At 44.4% G+C, this 23,808-nt stretch overlaps 1 protein-coding gene across 2 annotated transcripts; it reads right to left on the bottom strand.

Annotated features, from left to right (window-relative positions):
• Positions 1 to 1,187: 1,187 nt before the first annotated feature.
• BPIFA3 (BPI fold containing family A member 3) lies at positions 1,188 to 21,971 on the bottom strand. Of its 2 annotated transcripts, XM_037812222.1 has the most exons (7): positions 21,848 to 21,971; positions 9,015 to 9,162; positions 6,230 to 6,337; positions 5,372 to 5,521; positions 2,218 to 2,302; positions 1,720 to 1,783; positions 1,188 to 1,222 (listed from the first exon to the last, which is right to left on the bottom strand). In XM_037812222.1, the coding sequence occupies exons 1-7, from the start codon at positions 21,969 to 21,971 to the stop codon at positions 1,188 to 1,190; spliced, it is 714 nt and encodes a 237-aa protein (XP_037668150.1). The 2 variants fall into 2 exon arrangements, with proteins under 2 accessions (XP_037668150.1, XP_037668151.1); XM_037812223.1 differs by lacking the exon at positions 6,230 to 6,337 and having other exon boundaries at positions 21,848 to 21,926.
• Positions 21,972 to 23,808: the final 1,837 nt, after the last annotated feature.

The raw sequence follows: 23,808 nt of genomic DNA, 5'->3' as shown, positions 1-23,808 counted from the left end.
AGGATCACCACGATCTTGGCGCTAACAGCACGGATTCGTTTTGGCTATTTTTGAGCTTCATATAAATGGAAGTTTACAACATGTGCTCTTTCGGGTCTGGCCCTTCACTCAACTTTTTGTTTATGGGATTCACCCATACAGCCGTGCGTAAACTTTAGATCATTTCCACAGCTCTATTTTATTCCATTGGGTGACGATGTACAAGTTGTTTTCCCATTATGTTTAGTCATTCTTTGATGGGCAGTTAGGAAGTTCTTAGGTTGGGGCTATTATGAAGAGCATTGCTATGAACACCCTTGTACACGTCTTTTGGTGCACACGTGTGTGTATTTCTGCTGAGTAGATCCCTACCTAGTAGTGGAATTGCTGGGTCCTGGGGCAGGCAAACGCCTAACTGCAGTTGATGTTGTCACAGTTTTAAAAAGGGGTGGTACAATTTACCACCCCCCAGCAGTGTGTGAGGGTTCCTGTGGCTTCACATCTTGCAGAATTTCTACTCCCACTTCACAGATGAGGAAGACCAAGAGGCAAAGTGCTTTGTCCCAAACACAGAAGATCGGGACTCATTCACTCGTTTAACTACAAAGATTGGCTGAGCCACACTCTGTACCCTGGCTGCATGCTGGGGGCTGGGGATTCATCAGCTACCATGATGGGCTCGGCCCCCACCCTCATGGAGCTTCTGTTCAGCACCAAAAATCATGCTTGTCCACTGTCACCCTTTCTCTATGCCTCCTCCTTGGAGCCCAGGAAAGTGCTTGGCACATAGTAGGTGCTCCATAAACAAGGGATGAATGAATGAGGGCATGGGAAGACTCAATAGGACCCTCTCTGCCTGGATCACCAAATCTGTGGTCTGCAAAATACAGACCAGGGAGGTCTCTTTTGATATTTCTGGGCTGATGGGCACACCCAGGGACGTTTAGTCTCAAGATGGACCCTCCAGCAAGGCCTGGCTTCTGAAACCCAAACATCAAAGCCCAGGCAGGGGGACATCTGCACTCTTCCAAATTAGAGTTTTATTGGGGGAGAGGACAGGAGGTCCACAGGGCCTGTGCTAAAGGTTTTCAGGGGCAGCAGAAGCCCCTGTCTGAGGGAGACTAAGGTCCTATGATACAGAATCTCCTTCTGATCATCAGTAGACAGCTGGAAGACCTCAGGCCCGGCAGGTGAAGGGCTGGCTGGATTCATGGCTGGTTGAATTCATGAGCAGCAGCCCGTTCTGTAAGGAGAAGGCCCAGCATCAGTCACCAGTGTGTCCACCTTTCCAACGCCCAAGGGGAAACCCATCCACCTGTGCCAACCAAGGGCTGAGGCCAGGAGCGTTCACAGTGAAACTCTTTCCAAACAATGTTTAATTATTTGCTTCTTGTTGTCTTCCCTTCACTAGACTGTGAGCTCCATGGGGGCAGGGATGGATTCTGTTTACCTGCTACTGGAGTTGGGGTGGTCTCAGGTTGGGGAGGGGACAGAGATCTCTGCTGAAGGTTCGGGTGACTTGGCGGAGCACACCCTCCTAGGTGGTGGTCCTCTCTGCTACCCCAGCTCTCTCAGGGACCAGTGACAGTCATCATAACATGATCGCCTCTGCTGAGTTCTCAGGGCACGTGCAGACACTCCTCAGCAGGCCTCACCGGGGGCTCCGGCGTGTGGGGGTGCACGCCTTCCAGTCGTTCGCCACGCCCGAGGAGTCCTCCCTGGGGAGATGCTGACACTCACCCAGGAGGCTTTTCAACAGTTTCACATCCAGCTGCCTGAGGATTTCGTCAATCAGAGGACATACCTGGGCCACCAGCAAAGAGAGGAGGGTCAGGTCAGCGGCTGGGAAAAGAAAACTGGAGGGCCCACGCTGGAAGATTTAGCTCCACTGGGTTTCCAACAGGAATATGCCAAGAGCAGCTCCTTTGTATCAAGCACCAACTACATGTTAGGTACTGGGCCAGGCACTCCCAATGCATTGTCTCCCTCAATCCTCTTGTCAACCCTAGGAGACAGGCACTATGATGGTTCCCATGCTACAGGTGGGGAAACTGAGGCTCAGGGAGGCTAAGACACTTGCGCAAGCACACACAGCTAGTAGATGGAACAATTGGAATTTTAATTGAGGTTTTCCGGCTGCAAAGTCCAAGTTTGAAATCCTTTGCTAAATTGCCAACATATGCCCTGAGTCCTGGACTCAAGGAGGTCCAAGGGGGAAAATATTATTCTCAAACTTACCTGGCTTTCTACCAGGCGTGGGTTAACTCTTTCCACATTCTCCCTGAGGTTGCGGAGAAAATGTTTCATCTTTGGTGGGATATCCCTAGAAAGAGAGGCAGGTAGACAGAACAGATAACACAGGAATTACCAAAGCCAGGCGCTATGTGTCAGGTACAACTTGCACAGTCATTTACTGCTCACCCAGCTGTGTGCAAGAGGTATCATTGTTGGCAAAAGACAAAGGGCGAGCTCAGAGGAGGGGCGTGACTTGCCCAAGGTCACTCTGCCAGTAAGTGCCGGTTAGATTAGAAGAACCACCTGCAAGAGCTCCAGAATCCAATCTTTCCCCTACTCTGTCCTCCTGGGAGTGTCTGGTGCAATCTAGCAACTCACTGAATAGCCGATGAATACATGAGTGGACATTCCCTGAGGACTTAGTTGAACTCAGCTTTCTGGGATTACAGAGATGAATTGACACAAATCTTCCTCTTGAGGGATTCACCTGTTGAGTTTGCCAGATGTGGTCAGTCAGTTTAGAGCTACAGTAGGCTGTAGTTTTTCTGACTTGGTCATCACTGTATCCCTGGCATCAAGCACAGTGCCTAGCACATAGTAGGTACTTAGCGAACATTTGTTAAGTGAATGACTGATGAGGAATTTTAGAGACTGGAAAAGCCCTCTAGGCGAGGGGCTCAGCATGTGCAACATCATGGTAGCATAAAAATGCATGCCATGTACCTCCATTAAATGTAACAAAGGCAATATGCCAATGCTAAATGTATATGAGAGGAGGAGATAGGGGAGTCATATGGGATTCTTGGTAGTGGTGTTATTTGCTGTCCTTAGTAGTATATTGTATTGTATGACATGTTATTTTTCTTTTTATCATTTTTTCTTATTGCTAAAAAAAAAAAAAACAAAAAAACAATTTTTCTTGTAGTAATCAGTATGTTCAAGTGCTGATTGTGGTGACAAATGTACAACTTTATGATGATACCATGAACAACTGATTGTACACTGTGGATAAATGTATGGTATGTGAATATAACTCTATAAAATTGTAGGAAAAAATATATATAGGAGTAAAAGTGTTGGAGAAAACATGGTGAGAGGGATGATGCCTCACCAATATGGACTAACTACAATGTATAAACTCAGAATTGAATCTTAGAACATAGCCTAACGTGCACACAATAATTGTAATAGTCCCTAGATTGTAAGCTCTTACAGCAGTTAACTCTATCCCTGAATTGTAAGGCCTATCTCTAAACTTTGAGATGCTGATCCCCTAGGGTATAACCTGATTGGTCTCTGAACAATGCATATCTCTGAGACACCTGAAACTCAGAGCTAGAGCTTGGCAGATATGAATGTCAGTATTAGTGCATACAGCCACTGTCAAAAAAAAAAAAAGCTGAAAAAAAGCCCAGACTTCAATTAGTGATATGAATGAAGCAGGTCTGGTTAAGACCAGGGCAAGCTAGGCCAAAGGGTAAAGGTTGAAACTGATTGTGTTTTAAAACTTCAACTTTCATATGCGACCAAGGGAATAGATATCTATTTGGTACAGAATCTAAATTTTCTAAACAGTACAACTCTACAGTTGATTTGTTCAAACACCACAATTGCATGGAACTTTGAATAGGAAGTGAGATACGGTAGGTTAGTATAGGCTGGAGTGAAATAGTGACACATCCTAGAGTAATTTGGGCAGATAATAAAAAATATATTTACAGCCTCCCCCTCCCCAGCCCCGAGGATCTGGGGGAAGGTGCAGATGTGTTGGACATCCTCACCTGGACTGGTGTTGATGTTGTCACAAACATTGGGACTGGCGGTTTGATGTGCTGAGCCCTCGAGCACGGGACTTGCCCTTACGAAGCTCATTACCACAAAGGAGAGTCTAAAGTTGTATGTAATGGTGCCTAAGAGTCTCCCCCTGAGTACCTCTTTGTTGCTCAGATGTGGCCCTCTCTCTCTCTAACTGAGCCATCTCGACAGGTGAACTCGCTGCCCTCCCCCCTACATGGGACCCGACTCCCAGGGGTGTAAATCTCCCTGGCAACGCAGAGTATGACTCCCGGGGATGAATGTGGACCCGGCATCGTGGGACTGAGAGTATCTTCTTGACCAAAAGGGGGATGCAAAATGAGACGAATAGTTTCAGTGGCTGAGAGATTCCAAATGGAGTCGAGAGGTCACTCTGGTGGACATTCTTATGCACTATATAGATAACACCTCTTAGGCTTTAATGTATTGCAATAGCTAGAAGTAAATACCTGAAACTACCAAACTCCAACCCAGCAGTCTGGACTCCTGAAGACAATTGTATAATAATGTAGATTACAAGGGGTGACAGTGTGATTGTGAAGACCTTGTGGATCACACCCCCTTTATCTAGTGTATGGATGAGTGGAGGAATGGGGATAAAAACTAAAGGACAAATGGAGTGGGATGGGAGGATGATTTGGGTGTTCTTATTTCACTTTTATTTTTTATTCTTGTTCTGGTTCTTTCTGATGTAAGGAAAATGTTCAGAGATAGATTGTGGTGATGAACGCATAACTATGTTATCATACTGTGGACAGTGGATTGTATATCATGGATGATTGTATGGTGTGTGAATGTATTTCAATAAAACTGAATTTAATAAGAAAAAAAATGCATGCCATGTTGATGGATGGGTGGGTCCTTCAGAGAGGCTGGAGGGCAAAGGGTTGCAGAGTCGGGCAGGGGCGACTTTGGGTGTTTGCGCCTCATCTAGAGGGCACTGGGGAGCCACTGGAGGGTGTGGAGCACGGCCAGATTTCTGTGTTAGAAAATTACTTCTGCTGCAGGGTGGAGAATGGAGTAAAGGAGGCAATGTGTGAGTGAGCGGAGCCCGGAAGGAGGCTAGGAGCCAGGGCAGTGACTGTAGGGATGGAGAGGAAAGAGGACTTGAGGCCCACCATCAGGTCATGGCAGATGGTCTCTGGGGAGCAAGGAAGAGGATGAGTCTGTCTCCCTGGAGTGGGGAGGGGCATAACTGGGATGGGAGCGCAGGAGGAGGAGCGGATCCCGGGGAAGGGATGACATGTGCTTAGACTCCTCCAGGAGGTGGTGGGAAAGTGAGGCTGTAGCTAGGGCAGTTGGGAAGGGGTCCCAGCCCTGGGAGGGGCAGCCAGGGCCTTACTCAGTTAGGATGGTCACGCTGGCACTGCTGGGCTCTGTGTGACAACTGCCCATCACCAGATCCCTCCGGCCAAATTCGTCTCTCTCCAGCCAGCATTCCACCACGAGGTTCATGCGTGAGCGCATCTGTATGATCTTGCTATTGAAGGGCCTGGGGATGGGAGAGGGAAGGAGGAGCTGGGGAGGAAGCAGAGAAAAAGTAGAAGGAGGCGGAAGCAGCGGTGGGAATTGGGGCTCTCCACGTGGGCAGGGGCAGCTGCCATCCTCCGTCCTCCGTCTCTGTCTCTTCACCAACCCAGCGAGGAAGGCCCAGTGGGCTCCATGTGGCCCGGGTGTTAAATCCTCAAGTCAGTGATTAAGGAGAGAACCACGATAAGCCAGAGGGGGCTTCTGAAGATTCTTTAAATAGATCGGATCAGGGACCTTTGGAAATTCACAAGTTGATAATTAATCTCTTTTGAAAATCTCTATCATTTAGCTCTTTCCTGGGAGCAGTGGACTTCAAAGGGTAGTTTGGATAAGAGGAGGGAAGAGGGATGAGGTAATTAAAGCAGTTCTCTCCTTTATTTGATCAAGTCTAGTGAAGTGGATTCACACAGGCTTAAATGAGCAGATGTCTTGCCTTCACTGACTAGTGAGCTCCATGCGCATTTCAGCTGAAGAAACCAAGGCTCAGAGAAGTGAAGCCACCTGCCCAAGGACACACAGCGAGCAAGCACAGAAGGCAGGATTTGAATCCAGGTTGGGGTCAGAAAGATCTAAGTTCCCCAGGTTGCTACATCCCCCCACTCCCCACCCAACTCTCAGGTTCCCAGCGAGGAGGGGCAGTGCCTCCTGGGCCCTCCCAGGTGTGACTCACAGTCTGAATTCCACATCAAATTCAACTGAAATATTTGCCAAAAACCACTCCTCGTGGAAAGACAGCCGGATCCCGTCATAGTCCAGCAGAATGTTGGTGATGTTGATGCTACACAGGGAGAGAGCAGAGGTCCTACCTGGGTGAGGGGCCGAGGACAGGCAGGGCCTCAGGCTGAGGAACAAGGCTGGTCTGTCGGCCAAGAGGGCCGGGCAGTGGATCCGGAGTCAGATCCTTCTACAGAGGCTCCAGGGCCAGAGCTATGGGCAGGAGCCTGGGCTGGTTCCCCGACCGATTTGGGCACCCTCCAGGCAGCCGCTGATGAGCTGCAGACGCAGACCCTGCTGCTGTTCCCAGACTTCCACATCTCAGGGGAGGCCCCACCATCCACCCAGGTGCCTGGGCCAAAACCCCAGGAGCTGCCGTGGCTTCTTTCCATCCCTCAACCCCCCCCACCCGCTGCCCCCACTCAACCCATCAGCAAATCAGGTTGGCTGTGCCTGTAAAATTTATCCTGAGTTTGGCCACTTCCCATCACCCTGATGCCTTCGCCTAGGCCAGATCACCATCACCTCTTGCCTGGAGATGCTCTGGCCTTCTCCCTGGGCTCCCTGCCACAATGGCCTTTCTACAGACCATTCTCCACATGGCAGCCAGAGGGGTTCCAACACCCCCTGCCATTTAACGTTCCCAGAGGAATAAACTCTAAATCCACACCATGGCTGCTAAGGCCCTGCGGGATCTGGCCCCCGCCTGCCTTGGCAGCCCCATCTGCTGCTCTCCCCCCTGCTACCCCAGCCAGGCAGGACTTTTTCTCCTCAAAAGCACCACACTCTTTCCGACCTCAGGGCCTTTGCACCAGCTGCTCCCTCTGCCCAGCATGGTTTCCCCCGTCCTCCATGTCCCTCGCTCCCTTCTCTTCATTCAAGGTTCTACTTAAGGGTCTCCTCTTTGGAATGGACCCCTCCCTTGCTAAATGTGTCTTCACAACATTTCTACTTGAAATTAGTTGTTTACTTTCTTGGCCTATTTCACTAACTAGAATGTAAGATCCCAAAAGGCAGGCACCATGTCTTGTTCATAGCTGTGTCCCCAGTACCAAGCCCAGATCCTGGTACACAGTAGGTGCTCAATGAATAATTATAACAATTGTTAAAGGCATGAGTGAAGGGAGGTGGTTGTGGCTGCATGTCTCACAGGTCAGCCCTGCTGGTGCCAATTCAAATGGAGAGAATGAGGGACTTGAGCCAAAGAGAAGGGAGCTCACGGGCACAGCAGGCTGGAACAGCGGCATTGCAGGGGGCAGCTGAGACCCGAGGCTGAGGAGCCTGCATGGGTCTGAGCGGAGGGGGCTGAAACAGAGCTGAGCAGGGCAGGTCCAGCTCTGTGAGGTCAGCCGTAGCTACCAGTTGTGATGCATCCCCTCGGTGCACCAGAGAACTTGCAAGCATGGTTCTTAATCCTCACAACTTCTAGAGGGAGGTACAATTATTATGCCCATTTCACTGATGAAAACTCAAGGTGGAAACTCAGAGAGCTCAAATGCCTGGACTCGAGCAACACAGCTATTAAGCAATAGAGTGGGGATCACATGCCTGGCTAGAGTTCAAGGCTTGTTTGGCACCCAGATGTTTATCTAGACTGTGCTCTGGGTACCATTTTGTAGACGAGGCTTTATAGAGGGTGAAGCAATTTAACCAAGGCTAGTGGCAGAGCCAGGATTGAAACCCAGACACTCACATGCCTGAGCCTTCACTTTTTTTTTTTTTAAATTCAGTTTTATTGAAATATATTCACATACCATACAATCATCCATGGTATGCAATCAACTGTTCACAGTACGATCATATAGTTATGCATTCATCACCACAATCTATTTCTGAACATTTTCCTTACATCAGAAAGACTCAGAATAAGAATAAAAAATAAAAGTGAAAAAAGAACCCCCAAACCATCCCCCCCATCCCACCCTATTTGTCCTTTAGTTTTTATCCCCTTTTTTCTACTCATCCATCCATACACTAGATAAAGGGGGTGTGATCCACAAAGTTTTCACAATCACACTGTCACCCCTTGTAATCTACATTATTATATAATCGTCTTCAGGAGTCCAGACTACTGGGTTGGAGTTTGGCAGTTTCAGGTATTTACTTCTAGCTATTCCGATACATTAAAACCTAAGAGTTTTCTATACAGTACATAAGAGGGTCCACCAGAGTGACCTCTTGACTCCATTTGAAATCTCTCAGCCACTGAAACTATTTCGTCTCAATTTTGCATCTCCCTTTTGGTCAAGAAGATACTCTCAGTTCCATGATGCGGGGTCCACATTCATCCCCGGGAGTCATACTCTGCGTTGCCAGGGAGATTTACACCCCTGGGAGTCAGGTCCCACATTGGGGGGAGGGCAGTGAGTTCACCTGTCGAGATGGCTCAGTTAGAGAGAGAGAGAGAGCAACAAAGAGGTACTCAGGGGGAGACTCTTAGGCACAACTATATGCAAGTTTAGCCTCTCCTTTGCAGTAATGAGCTTCATAAGGGCAAGTCCCACGATCGAGCTGAGCCTTCACTTTTAATCACCCTGCTTTGTTGTCTCCCCAAAACCCCCTGCAGTGGGCCTCCCACTCATCCTTGTATTGGGCTTCCACCCTGTCTTCTTTCAGTCTGCCTTCCTTTCCCTTTCACGGGTCTTGTACTTCCACAGGCCTGAGCCACCCCCCAACCCCCCGTCCTCTGACCCAGATGCCTATAAAGAGTCCCAGGGCCAGGGTGGGGTTTGGGGTCTCACCTGCCTTCCTGCTGCTGGATGTTCGTGCTGCCAATCAGCCAGCCCACCATCCCCGGGGCCGCCTGGACTGAGTCATTCAGGCTTTCCAGGAGGTGGATGTTCTGGATTCGGCCCTCTGCGTTGTGCTTCATGAGGCCCTGGGCAATAACTGGAAATGGACAAGCGACCGGTGACATTGCGCAGTGTCATGGTAAAGGTGGGGGGGGGTTGAGAGTCGGGGGGCCTGGGCGGTGGGCAGGTGCACTGCTTCATGGCTGAGCTGTTGGGGTATGTCACCCCTTGTCTGGGATCCACATCCCTCCTCTGTGAAATTATGCTCTGCAGGACTGATGGGAGAAGTAACACACAGCACCCCAGCAGAGGGTCTGGCAGGCAACAGCTGCCCCAAGGAGATGTCACAGTTGACAGTTCATCCAGTGCTGCAGCTCGGGGCCAGGAGTGCAGAGCCCAGCGTGCAGGATGGAGATCACAATAAATGTTGATGGGAGAGAAAAATAGGTGAGTAAATAGGGAGAGAATAAATTAAAATCCCCCACCACCACCACTGTACCTAGAATCAATTGCAGGACCAAGCAGAACTTCCAGTGGAAAATAATTAATCCCAAAAAGGAAGGGAATTTTAAAAGCTATGGACAGACTTAAGTCCCATCTTTCTCTACTCTCGACCCTCTTGCCCAGGATGGGGTCCTGGCTTTGGCAAACCTCAGAGCTCAACACAGGACGCACTGATTTCACTGACTTGACTTCCCTGTGGTCAAGCCCAACCCTGAGAACTAAGGGTTACCTCGAAGCCGCAGAAACCACTGTTACATGCCGCCTTCCTCCGGGACCAGCCCCCAGCCCTCCCTTGAGCACACTATGTCCCTGCTGCCTGCACACAGGAAAGTGTGTAGCAGTCACAGATTTAGTTTCAAATCTTGGCTCTGTCATTAACTTCAGTCTTGATTCCTTCTCTGTATAATGGGGGCAACAACTGTACCCCTCGTGGGGTTCTTGGGAGGAACAGTGAAACCATTCATCCATTCATTCATCTAATAAATACTCATTGAGCATTTGCTGAGACTCAGGTCCTGTACTGGGCATTAAGGCATAAACTAGATTTTCTCCAGTAGGAGAGATGTACATGAACCAATTAGTTCCAAGGAAAATGTGAAAGCACCTTTGCTTTTTTAAAAATTGTTTTTTTTTAAATTTCCTTTTCTGTTTGCATTTAACCACTTTCAGTGTTTCTTGGATACAAGTGTTTCTTGTATAATGAGGATAATAGTCTGGGAAGTTTTGAGCAGCAGATGCCAGTAGTTGCCTATCCAATATCCATCCACCCTCCCATCCATCCATCCATCCATCCACCCTCCCAACCTCCATCCATCCATCTACCCATCCATCCATCCTTCCTTCCTTCCATCCATCCACCCATCTATCCATCCATTGAGCCATCCATCCACCTTCCCATCCTCCATCCATCCATCTACCCACCCATCCATCCATCCATCCTTCTTCCTTCCTTCCTCCCATCCTCCATCCATCCATCCATCCACCCACCCATCCATCCATCTATCCTTCCTTCCATCCATCCACCCACCTATCCTCCCATCCATCCATCCATCCTCCCATCCTCTCATTCTCCATCCATCCATCCATCCTTCCTTCCTTCCTCCATCCATCCTAGCCTTCCCATCTGAACCCTGATTTGATTCAGCACTCTCCACTTCCTGGTCCAGGTGAGGCTGTTGATGACGTGAGCCATCTTTGCATAGCTCATCCTCAGTGACTCTTCCAGGTCCAAAGTGGACATGTTATTCAATGTGGCTCAATCAGACCAAATAGAAGAGTTCGGGGAGAAGTCCCAAGTTTGGGGGGAAGATTTCTCTCTCTTTCTCCTATTGGAAAAGGATATGGCCACCATTCTCCTGCCATGTTGGGAGACCAGATTGAGGATGAACCCATAAAGACAGCATCTCTGCGATGGACAAAACCTGCACCTGGATGGCAGTTTTGAGTTGCTGATTAAACCAAACCTGGAGCTTATCCTAACTATGACTTTCAGTTATAGGAAATGGTAATGTTTTTATTGTTAAGCCAGGTTGAGTTGGTTTTTCTGTTATGTACAGCGAAGCCCAATAACTGACACGTGGGGGTGGTTGCACTGCTGAGCTATTCACATTGGGAAAACACTTTGCACATTTTTTTCTTCATTTAATCCTCAAAAGTAACCCCATGAAATAGTATTCTCACTGCGCTCATCGTACGGATAAGGAGCCTCTGACCCACAACTACATGCAAATACATTTGATAACTTAAGGAAATAGATACATTTATGGCAAACTGTGGAGTGCCAAAGTTGTGATGAAGGAAAATGGAAAACATCAATAATCTAAGACCATTAAGAAAGAGAAATGGTAATTGAAAATCTCATTCAAAAGCTTCTGATCTAGAAGCTTTTATGGAAGCTTTTACCAGACTTGTATGAAGAGGTAATTGTGAAAGAAAATAGAAAAAGATAAAGATGCTAAATATTTTATGAGGGTAGTATAACTCTAATTTTACAAAATGGATAAGGATAGTACGGGAAAGAAAGTTATATATCCATTTTATGTGTGAAAAATTTGCTGAAATCCTAAATAGATTATTAACTAACAAAATCTAGCAGTAGATTATGAAATATATGTTTATTCCAGAAATGCTAGGATGGTTCAACATCAGAAAACCTGTTTATACTAGTTATCAGATTAATGGATTAGAGGAAAATCTAATCCATTAATTATATTTGATTATAATTTATAGATGCAGAAAAACATTTGTTAAAGGCTAATACCAATTTATGATTAAGAACAATTCAGGGAGGCGGGGCAAGATGGCAGACTGGTGAGCTGTATGTTTTAGTTACTCCTCCAGGAAAGTAGGTAAAAAGCCAGGAACTGCGTGGACTGGACACCACAGAGCAATCTGTCTTTGGGCATACTTCATACAACACTCATGAAAACGTGGAACTGCTGAGATCACCGAAATCTGTAAGTTTTTGCGGCCAGGGGACCCGCGCCCCTCCCTGCCAGGCTCAGTCCCGGGGGAGGAGGGGCTGTCAGCTCCAGGAAGGAGAAGGGAGAATTGCAGTGGCTGCTCTCATCGGAAACTCATTCTACTGATTCAAACTCCAACCATAGATAGACTGAGGCCAGACACCAGAGACTCTGAGAGCAGCCAGCCCAGCAGAGAGGAGACGGGCATAGAAGGAAAACAACACGAGAAGCTCCAAAGTTAAAGCAGAGGATTTTTGGAGTTCTGGTGAACACAGAAAGGGGAAGGGCGGAGATCAGGCCTTGAGGCGCATATGCAAATCCCGAAGCAAGGCTGATCTCTCTGCCCAGGGCACCTTTCCTTAATGGCCCTGGTTGCTTTGTCTATTAGCATTTCAATAACCCATTAGATCTCTGCGGTGGGCCGTTTTTTTTTTTTTGTTTTTTTTTTTTTTTTTTTTTTTTAAATCCTTTTTGCTTTTTCTAAAACAATTACTCTAAGAAGCTCAATACAGAAAGCTTCAAAGAATTGAAATTTGGGCACGTCAAGTCAAGAGCAGAAATAAGAGAGCTCTGAGACAAAAGGCAATAATCCAGTGGCTGAGAAAATTCACTAAACAACACAACTTCCCAAGAAAAGGGGGGTGTCCGCTCACAGCCACCATCCTGGTGGACAGGAAACACTCCTGCCCATCGCCAGCCCCATAGCCCAGAGCTGCCCCAGACAACCCAGTGTGACGGAAGTGCTTCAAATAACAGGCACACACCACAAAACTGGGCGTGGACATTAGCCTTCCCTGCAACCTCAGCTGAATGTCCCAGAGCTGGGAAGGGGGAGCAGTGTGAATTAACAGAGCCCCATTCAGCCATCATTTGAGCAGACTGGGAGCCTCCCAACACAGCCCAGCAGCCCAGAACTGCCCTGGGGGGACGGCACTCACCTGTGACATAGCACAGTCATCCCTCAACAGAGGACCCGGGGTGCACAGCCTGGAAGAGGGGCCCACTTGCAAGTCTCAGGAGCCATACGCCAATACCAAAGACTTGTGGGTCAGTGGCAGAGACAAACTGTGGCAGGACTGAACTGAAGGATTAGACTATTGCAGTAGCTTTAAAAACTCTAGGATCATCAGGGAGATTTGATTGTTAGGGCCACCCCCCCTCCCCGACTGCCCAGAAACACGCCCCACATACAGGGCAGGCAACACCAACTACACACGCAAGCTTGGGACACCAATTGGGCCCCACAAGACTCACTCCCCCACTCACCAAAAAGGCTAAGCAGGGGAGATCTGGCTTGTGGAGAACAGGTGGCTCGTGGACGCCACCTGCTGGTTAGTTAGAGAAAGTGTACTCCACGAAGCTGTAGATCTGATAAATTAGAGATAAGGACTTCAATTGGTCTACAAACCCTAAAAGAACCCTATCAAGGACAGCAAATGCCACGAGGCCAAAAACAACAGAAAATTATAAAGCATATGAAAAAACCAGACGATATGGATAACCCAAGCCCAAGCACCCAAATCAAAAGACCAGAAGAGACACACCTAGAGCAGCTACTCAAAGAACTAAAGATGAACAATGAGACCCTAGTACGGGATATGAAGGAAATCAAGAAGACCCTAGAAGAGCATAAAGAAGACATTGCAAGACTAAATAAAAAAATGGATGATCTTATGGAAATTAAAGAAACTGTTGACCAAATTAAAAAGATTCTGGACACTCATAGTACAAGACTAGAGGAAGTTGAACAACGAATCAGTGACCTGGAAGATGACAGAATGGAAAATGAAAGCATAAAGAAAGAATGGGGAAAAAAATTGAAAAACTCGAAATGGACCTCAGGGATATGATAGATAATATGAAGCGTCCGAATATAAGACTCATTGGTGTCCCAGAAGGGGAAGAAAAGGGTAAAGGTCTAGGAAGAGTATTCAAAGAAATTGTTGGGGAAAACTTCCCAAATCTTCTAAACAACATAAATACACAAATCATAAATGCTCAGCGAACTCCAAATAGAATAAATCCAAAAAAACCCACTCCGAGACATATACTGATCACACTGTCAAACATAGAAGAGAAGGAGCAAGTTCTGAAAGCAGCAAGAGAAAAGCAATTCACCACATACAAAGGAAACAGCATAAGACTAAGTAGTGACTACTCAGCAGCCACCATGGAGGCGAGAAGGCAATGGCATGATATATTTAAAATTCTGAGAGAGAGGAATTTCCAGCCAAGAATACTTTATCCAGCAAAGCTCTCCTTCAAATTTGAGGGAGAGCTTAAATTTTTCACAGACAAAGAAATGCTGAGAGAATTTGCTAACAAGAGACCTGCCCTACTGGAGATACTCAAGGGAGCCCTACAGACAGAGAAACAAAGACAGGACAGAGAGACTTGGAGAAAGGTTCAGTACTAAAGAGATTCGGTATGGGTACAATAAAGGATATTAATAGAGAGAGGGAAAAATATGGCAAACATAATCCAAAGGATAAGATGGCCGATTCAAGAAATGCCTTCACGGTTTTAACGTTGAATGTAAATGGATTAAACTCCCCAATTAAAAGATATAGATTCGCAGAATGGATCAAAAAAAATGAACCATCAATATGTTGCATACAAGAGACTCATCTTAGACACAGGGACACAAAGAAACTGAAAGTGAAAGGATGGAAAAAAATATTTCATGCAAGCTACAGCCAAAAGAAAGCAGGTGTAGCAATATTAATCTCAGATAAAATAGACTTCAAATGCAGGGATGTTTTGAGAGACAAAGAAGGCCACTACATACTAATAAAAGGGGCAATTCAGCAAGAAGAAATAACAATCGTAAATGTCTATGCACCCAATCAAGGTGCCACAAAATACATGAGAGAAACATTGGCAAAACTAAAGGAAGCAATTGATGTTTCCACAATAATTGTGGGAGACTTCAACACATCACTCTCTCCTATAGATAGATCAACCAGACAGAAGACCAATAAGGAAATTGAAAACCTAAACAATCTGATAAATGAATTAGATTTAACAGACATCTACAGGACATTACATCCCAAATCACCAGGATACACATACTTTTCTAGTGCTCACGGAACTTTCTCCAGAATAGATCATATGCTGGGACATAAAACAAGCCTCAATAAATTTAAAAAGATTGAAATCATTCAAAGCACATTCTCTGACCACAATGGAATACAATTAGAAGTCAATAACCATCAGAGACTTAGAAAATTCACAAATACCTGGAGGTTAAACAACACACTCCTAAACAATCAGTGGGTTAAAGAAGAAATAGCAAGAGAAATTGCTAAATATATAGAGACGAATGAAAATGAGAACACAACATACCAAAACCTATGGGATGCAGCAAAAGCAGTGCTAAGGGGGAAATTTATAGCACTAAACGCATATATTAAAAAGGAAGAAAGAGCCAAAATCAAAGAACTAATGGATCAACTGAAGAAGCTAGAAAATGAACAGCAAACCAATCCTAAACCAAGTAGAAGAAAAGAAATAACAAGGATTAAAGCAGAAATAAATGACATCGAGAACAAAAAAACAATAGAAAGGATAAACATCACCAAAAGTTGGTTCTTTGAGAAGATCAACAAGATTGACAAGCCCCTAGCTAGACTGACAAAATCAAAAAGAGAGAAGACCCATATAAACAAAATAATGAATGAAAAAGGTGACATAACTGCAGATCCTGAAGAAATTAAAAAAATTATAAGAGGATATTATGAACAACTGTATGGCAACAAACTGGATAATGTAGAAGAAATGGACAATTTCCTGGAAACATATGAACAACCTAGACTGACCAGAGAAGAAATAGAAGACCTCAACCAACCCATCACAAGCAAAGAGATCCAATCAGTCATCAAAAATCTTCCCACAAATAAATGCCCAGGGCCAGATGGCTTCACAGGGGAATTCTACCAAACTTTCCAGAAAGAACTGACACCAATCTTACTCAAACTCTTTCAAAACATTGAAAAAAATGGAACACTACCTAACTCATTTTATGAAGCTAACATCAATCTAATACCAAAACCAGGCAAAGATGCTACAAAAAAGGAAAACTACCGGCCAATCTCCCTAATGAATATAGATGCAAAAATCCTCAACAAAATACTTGCAAATCGAATCCAAAGACACATTAAAAAAATCATACACCATGACCAAGTGGGGTTCATTCCAGGCATGCAAGGATGGTTCAACATCAGAAAAAACAATCAATGTATTACAACACATTAAAAACTCGAAAGGGAAAAATCAATTGATCATCTCAATAGATGCTGAAAAAGCATTTGACAAAATCCAACATCCCTTTTTGATAAAAACACTTCAAAAGGTAGGAATTGAAGGAAACTTCCTCAACATGATAAAGAGCATATATGAAAAACCCACAGCCAGCATAGTACTCAATGGTGAGAGACTGAAAGCCTTCCCTCTAAGATCAGGAACAAGACAAGGATGCCCGCTGTCACCACTGTTATTCAACATTGTGCTGGAAGTGCTAGCCAGGGCAATCCGGCAAGACAAAGAAATAAAAGGCATCCAAATTGGAAAAGAAGAAGTAAAACTGTCATTGTTTGCAGATGATATGATCTTATATCTAGAAAACCCTGAGAAATCGATACACCTACTAGAGCTAATAAACAAATTTAGCAAAGTAGCGGGATACAAGATTAATGCACATAAGTCAGTAATGTTTCTATATGCTAGAAATGAACAAACTGAAGAGACACTCAAGAAAAAGATACCATTTTCAATAGCAACTAAAAAAATCAAGTACCTAGGAATAAACTTAACCAAAGATCTAAAAGACCTATACAAAGAAAACTACATAACTCTACTAAAAGAAATAGAAGGGGACCTTAAAAGATGGAAAAATATTCCATGTTCATGGATAGGAAGGCTAAATGTCATTAAGATGTCAATTCTACCCAAACTCATCTACAGATTCAATGCAATCCCAATCAAAATTCCAACAACCTACTTTGCAGACTTGGAAAAGCTAGTTATCAAATTTATTTGGAAAGGGAAGATGCCTCGAATTGCTAAAGACACTCTAAAAAGAAAAACGAAGTGGGAGGACTTACACTCCCTGACTTTGAAGCTTATTATAAAGCCACAGTTGCCAAGACAGCATGGTACTGGCACAAAGATAGACATATAGATCAATGGAATCGAATTGAGAATTCAGAGATAGACCCTCAGATCTATGGCCGACTGATCTTTGATAAGGCCCCCAAAGTCACCGAACTGAGCCATAATGGTCTTTTCAACAAATGGGGCTGGGAGAGTTGGATATCCATATCCAAAAGAATGAAAGAGGACCCCTACCTCACCCCCTACACAAAATTAACTCAAAATGGACCAAAGATCTCAATATAAAAGAAAGTACCATAAAACTCCTAGAAGATAATGTAGGAAAACATCTTCAAGACCTTGTATTAGGAGGCCACTTCCTAGACTTTACACCCAAAGCACAAGCAACAAAAGAGAAAATAGATAAATGGGAACTCCTCAAGCTTAGAAGTTTCTGCACCTCAAAGGAATTTCTCAAAAAGGTAAAGAGGCAGCCAACTCAATGGGAAAAAATTTTTGGAAACCATGTATCTGACAAAAGACTGATATCTTGCATATACAAAGAAATCCTACAACTCAATGACAATAGTACAGACAGCCCAATTATAAAATGGGCAAAAGATATGAAAAGACAGTTCTCTGAAGAGGAAATACAAATGACCAAGAAACACATGAAAAAATGTTCAGCTTCACTAGCTATTAGAGAGATGCAAATTAAGACCACAATGAGATACCATCTAACACCGGTTAGAATGGCTGCCATTAAACAAACAGGAAACTACAAATGCTGGAGGGGATGTGGAGAAATTGGAACTCTTATTCATTGTTGGTGGGACTGTATAATGGTTCAGCCACTCTGGAAGTCAGTCTGGCAGTTCCTTAGAAAACTAGATATAGAGCTACCATTCGATCCAGCGATTGCACTCCTCGGTATATACCCGGAAGATCGGAAAGCAGTGACACGAACAGATATCTGCACGCCAATGTTCATAGCAGCATTATTCACAATTGCCAAGAGATGGAAACAACCCAAATGTCCTTCAACAGATGAGTGGATAAATAAAATGTGGTATATACACACGATGGAATACTACGCGGCAGTAAGAAGGAACGATCTGGTGAAACATATGACAACATGGATGAACCTTGAAGACATAATGCTGAGCGAAATAAGCCAGGCACAAAAAGAGAAATATTATATGCTACCACTAATGTGAACTTTGAAAAATGTAAAACAAATGGTTTATAATGTAGAATGTAGGGGAACTAGCAGTAGAGAGCAATTAAGGAAGGGGGAACAATAATCCAGGAAGAACAGATAAGCTATTTAAAGTTCTGGGGATGCCCAGAAATGACTATGGTCTGTTAATTTCTGATGGTTGTAGTAGGAACAAGTTCACTGAAATGTTGCTATATTATGTAACTTTCTTGGGGTAAAGTAGGAACATGTTGGAAGTTAAGCAGTTATCTTAGGTTAGTTGTCTTTTTCTTACTCCCTTGCTATGGTCTCTTTGAAATGCTCTTTTATTGTATGTTTGTTTTCTTTTTAACTTTTTTTTTCATACAGGTGATTTGAAAAAAGAAGGGAAAGTTAAAAAAAAAAAAAAAAAAAAAAAAAAAAGAAAAAAGAAAAACAAGGGGAAAAAAAAAAAAAAAAAAGATGTAGTGCCCCCTTGAGGAGCCTGTGGAGAATGCAGGGGTATTCGCCTACCCCACCTCCATGGTTGCTAACATGACCACAGACATAGGGGACTGGTGGTTTGATGGGTTGAGCCCTCTACCATAAGTTTTACCCTTGGGAAGACGGTTGCTGCAAAGGAGAGGCTAGGCCTCCCTGTATTTGTGCCTAAGAGTCTCCTCCTGAATGCCTCTTTGTTGCTCAGATGTGGCCCTCTCTCTCTGGCTAAGCCAACTTGAAAGGTGAAATCACTGCCCTCCCCACTACGTGGGATCAGACACCCAGGGAAGTGAATCTCCCTGGCAACGTGGAATATGACTCCCAGGGAGGAATATAGACCTGGCACCGTGGGACGGAGAACATCTTCTTGACCAAAAGGGGGATGTGAAAGGAAATGAAATAAGCTTCAGTGGCAGAGAGATTCCAAAAGGAGCCGAGAGGTCACTCTGGTGGGCACTCTTATGCACACTTTAGACAACCCTTTTTAGGTTCTAAAGAATTGGGGTAGCTGGTGGTGGATACCTGAAACTATCAAACTACAACCCAGAACCCATGAATCTCGAAGACAGTTGTATAAAAATGTAGCTTATGAGGGGTGACAATGGGATTGGGAAAGCCATAAGGACCAAACACCACTTTGTCTAGTTTATGGATGGATGTGTAGAAAAGTAGGGGAGGGAAACAGACAGACAAAGGTACCCAGTGTTCTTTTTTACTTCAATTGCTCTTTTTCACTCTAATTATTATTCTTGTTATTTTTGTGTGTGTGCTAATGAAGGTGTCAGGGATTGATTTAGGTGATGAATGTACAACTATGTAATGGTACTGTAAACAATCGAAAGTACAATTTGTTTTGTATGACTGCGTGGTATGTGAATATATCTCAATAAAATGATGATTTAAAAAAAAAAAAAAAAAAAAAAAGAACAATTCAGGAAACTGGGAGTATAAGGCAACTTCCTTAATGCAATAAAAATAATATTTCAAAAATCTACAGAAAACTTCATACTTAGTGGGTAAATTCTAGATACATTCCCCTTCCTATTGAGGACAAGTTCAGGGGCACTACCACTGCTACTTTTTAACATAGTAGTGGAGGCTCTGACTACACTGCCAGGCAAGGAAAAAAAGACACAAGAATAAGGTTTAGTGGAAAAGACAAAATTTTCACTATTTGAGAATGATACAGTCCTCTACATGGAAATTCAACAGAATAAATAAGACGAACTGTTAGAACTAACAAGAGTTCAACAAGACTTTCAGATATCAGATTAATTTTCAAAAATCAGCTGCTTTCCTCTAGCCCATATTAGCAATAGCCATCTAGAAAATATAATAGAAAATTAAGTAGCATTTACAGTGGCAACAAAAGGTATGCATTCTCTAGGAGTCAATTTAACAAAGCCTCCTCAAGATGTTTATAGGACACTGTAAGGTTCTATTAAAGGGCATAAAATAAAATTTGAATAAATTGAAAAATACACTAAGTTAGGTGACTGAACATGGCAAGGATGTCATTCTCCCTAAATTAGTGGAAAAATTCAATGTAATCTCAATCAAATTTATTGTTTTTATGGAATGCAACACTCTAAAATACATTTGGATGAATAAAGGTCAATAATACACCATTTTAAAAATATGGAATATTTAAAATATGATGTTATTGGGCAGAAACAGACACAGACACAAAATAGAGAGCTCAGACATGAAAACATGTGGGTTTGGGATCTTGACCATTTAGTAGATGGGTTGAGAATATTGTCTCACACTATGGAGAGAAGTGGAGTTGGATTTCTTACATCATATGTAAAAGCGGCCTCCAGCTGGATTAAAATACTAAATGTGAAAGGTAAGTCTATAAAGTTTTTGGGAGAATAATTAGAATATATCTGGGGTAGGGAACAAAAACTTAAACAAAACTCCCCAAACTCAAACCATAGGATGAAATATTGATGAGTTTGAAAATATCCTGTTCAATGAAAGACCTACAAACAAAATTAATAGGTGACAATTTGAGAGAAATATTAGTAATGCTTAAATATGACAAGGGATTGATGTCAGGAATAAATAAATACCTCAAATCAAAGAGAATTTTTAAAAATATAGGAAAGCAATTGAAAAATGGACAAAAGATAAGAGACTCAAAGAAATCATCAAAATGGCTAACAAAATTTTGACAAGGTGCTCGAACTCCCCAGCGATCAGATCAAGTGACGCTAAAACAATTAAATGTCACTCGACTACACATCAGACTGGCAAAAATTAGAAAGATGGATAATACCCAGTGTTAGGGAACACAGGGAGATGGTACACGAGTTTACTGTTGGTGTGAGGACGGACTGGCACAACCATTCTAGAGGGCAACCTGGCTGTCCTTAGGGAAACTAAATTTGCATCTGCCTCAGGGCCCCACCAATTCCCTTCTGGATACTATGCCAGAAAAATTCTCCTGTAGGTCCTTACAGGGACATGGGAGGGGAGGTTAAAGACAAACCAAATGTCCATCCCCAGTGGAATGGCCACGTAAACTGAGGTAGATGAACTTGATGGACTTGTCAGCACCAGTCTGAAGCAACATAGATCTCAACGGTATAGTGTTGAGTAAAAACGGTAACACACACACACACACACACACACACACACACACACACACACACACACACATATATAAATTATTTAAGTCAAAACATTGCATGTTTTACAAGGATATGGGCATATTTAACTACATATATTAAACACATTGTAGTGGCTGCCAGTACAGTAGGGGGAAAGGGAGTGGGGGTGAGAGATACAGGTGCAAAATAACATAAAATAAAACCAAAGTGGGGTCTTGCAGTGATTGACAATGGTGATAAAATGCTATGAAATGGCATAGGATTAACTCAACCTCACTTTTCTGTACCTGAGGTCTAAGAGAAAAAGGAAGGAAAGCCGGTGAGTGGCTGCCCCAAGTTCACAAGTTCACCCAGCAAATGTGTGGTGGGGCCCAATTGATGCTCCCCCCCCCCCCACCGTGGGCAGCAGGCAGAGCAAGAGGCTTAGCTTACTTCTTGCCAGGGTGGATCCACTCCCCACGCGGGCCTTGGCCAAGCCAGGCCAGGGCTGCTTGTGCAGCACCGAGGGCATGGCCAGCAGGTTGAGGAAGATGAGGAGCCTCCAGAGTGGATGCATCTTGGGTTCTGGTACCTGTGGGTGCCAGGAAGAGTCAGATGAGGCCCAGGCGGATGGCTGCAGGGGTGGCTGCCCAGATGGATGGGCTCATGGTTTTCTGCAGGAGGATGGCACCAGAGTTAGCCCCCAGCATGCTTTGGGGGGTGTTATGATTGTCTCTGGCAGCTGCCACTGGGGCCTGCTCACTTGGTGAGAGCAGCTGGTGGAACCCTGTGGGTAGGCCAGAGCTCCAGAGGGAGGCTTTGTTGCTTGGAGACGCTCAGCAGAGCCCACTATTGGGTCATCTAGCAGGAGTCCTCTCCCAGACCCTGGCATGGGCTGGCTGCTGGTGACTGGTGAATAAATGAGTGAATGAATGAATGAGGATGGCTAACTCTGGGATCTCCAACTGGATAAGGACTTTCTTAAGGGCAAGATCATCCTCAACACTTACCATAATTCTTGCTTGCCAGAAAGTGGTGTTAATGAATGTTTGTTGGGTGACTAAATGACTGAATAAATGAATGAGTGAGGATGGCTGATCTCTGAATCCCCCCAGGTTGTGAGTTTAATGCATCCTCATGTGCCTCCTGTGATGCTTGCTGCATGAAGGACACAAATGAGTGTTTGTGAAATGATACAAGTGAGTGAATGAACGAGGGAATGGACAGGTGGATGGATGTATGGATGGATTCAGGGTAAGATACAGAGGAGGGGGACAGAGAGGCTTGAAGCCAAAGCATTAGGTTTATCTTGGAGCCCTGGGGTTGGTGGTCAGAGAGAATTCCATTCAAATCCTCTTTTCCTCCTCATCTCAAGAAACGGTGCCACAATCTGTCCAGTTGCTCTGTCCCCAGCCCTTGGAATCATCCTTGACTCCTCTTTTCTCATCTTTCACAAACCCTCTGTCAGGAAAACTAGTTGCTTCTAGAATCTGACCACTTCTAACAACTTCCTCCTCAGCTGCCACCATCTTGGCTGGGATTATTGCAGGTGGGTCCTAACTGGCTTCCTGGACAACCGACGGTCTATGTTCCACACAGCAGCCTGAGCTATCATTTGAAGATATAAGACCATGCCACTCCTCTACTCAAAACCCTTCAAGGGTCCCCACCACACAGAGCAAAAGCCAAACTCTGTGGTGTCTCCCAGGCCCTGCAGGGCCCCCTGTTTCCTCGGACCTCACCTCCTACTGCTCTCTCCCTCACCTGCACACACAGGCCTCGGGCACACGGGCCCCAGAGTTCACCTGCTGTGAGCTCTGAGACAAAGGCACCTTCAAATCTTTGTCCCAGGCTGTGGCGGATGTACAGGGTCCCACCCTGATAAGGCATGGGATTGTCCTTTGAAAAATTCACAAAAGAACCTTGGGGCCATTTCCGGGTATTCACCTCTGGTTTCATAAGAGATTATACACAAAAGCATTAGTTCAGGGTGATGGCTTTCTGCCATTTGAGGTCCTCTCCCAGGTTTATACTCCCCTTGGGGATGTTTGTAGAATATTAGTTACTCTGAAATGTACTTTGCTAGCCTTCCTGGTCTTGTGTAACCAGTTGGTTTTTTTTTTCTTAATTGAGATTGTTCACATACCATAAAACTATACAAAGATCCAAAGTGTACAATCAAGTGCCAATGGCACCCTCATACAGCTGTGCATCTGTCACCACAATTACTTTTTTTTTTTCAATTTTTAGAACATTTTCATCACTCCAGAAAAAGAAATAAAGACAAAAAAAAAAAAAAAAAAGAAAAGGAAAATCAAATCATCGCATACCCCTAACCACCCCTGCCTCCATTATTGATTCATAGTATTGGTATAGTACATTTGTTACTGTTGATGAAAAAGATGTTAAAATAC

This window comes from Choloepus didactylus, chromosome 19, assembly GCF_015220235.1.
Source record: "Choloepus didactylus isolate mChoDid1 chromosome 19, mChoDid1.pri, whole genome shotgun sequence".
Classification (NCBI taxonomy): Eukaryota; Metazoa; Chordata; class Mammalia; order Pilosa; family Megalonychidae; genus Choloepus; species Choloepus didactylus.
This window is presented reverse-complemented; position numbering and strand designations above follow the sequence as displayed.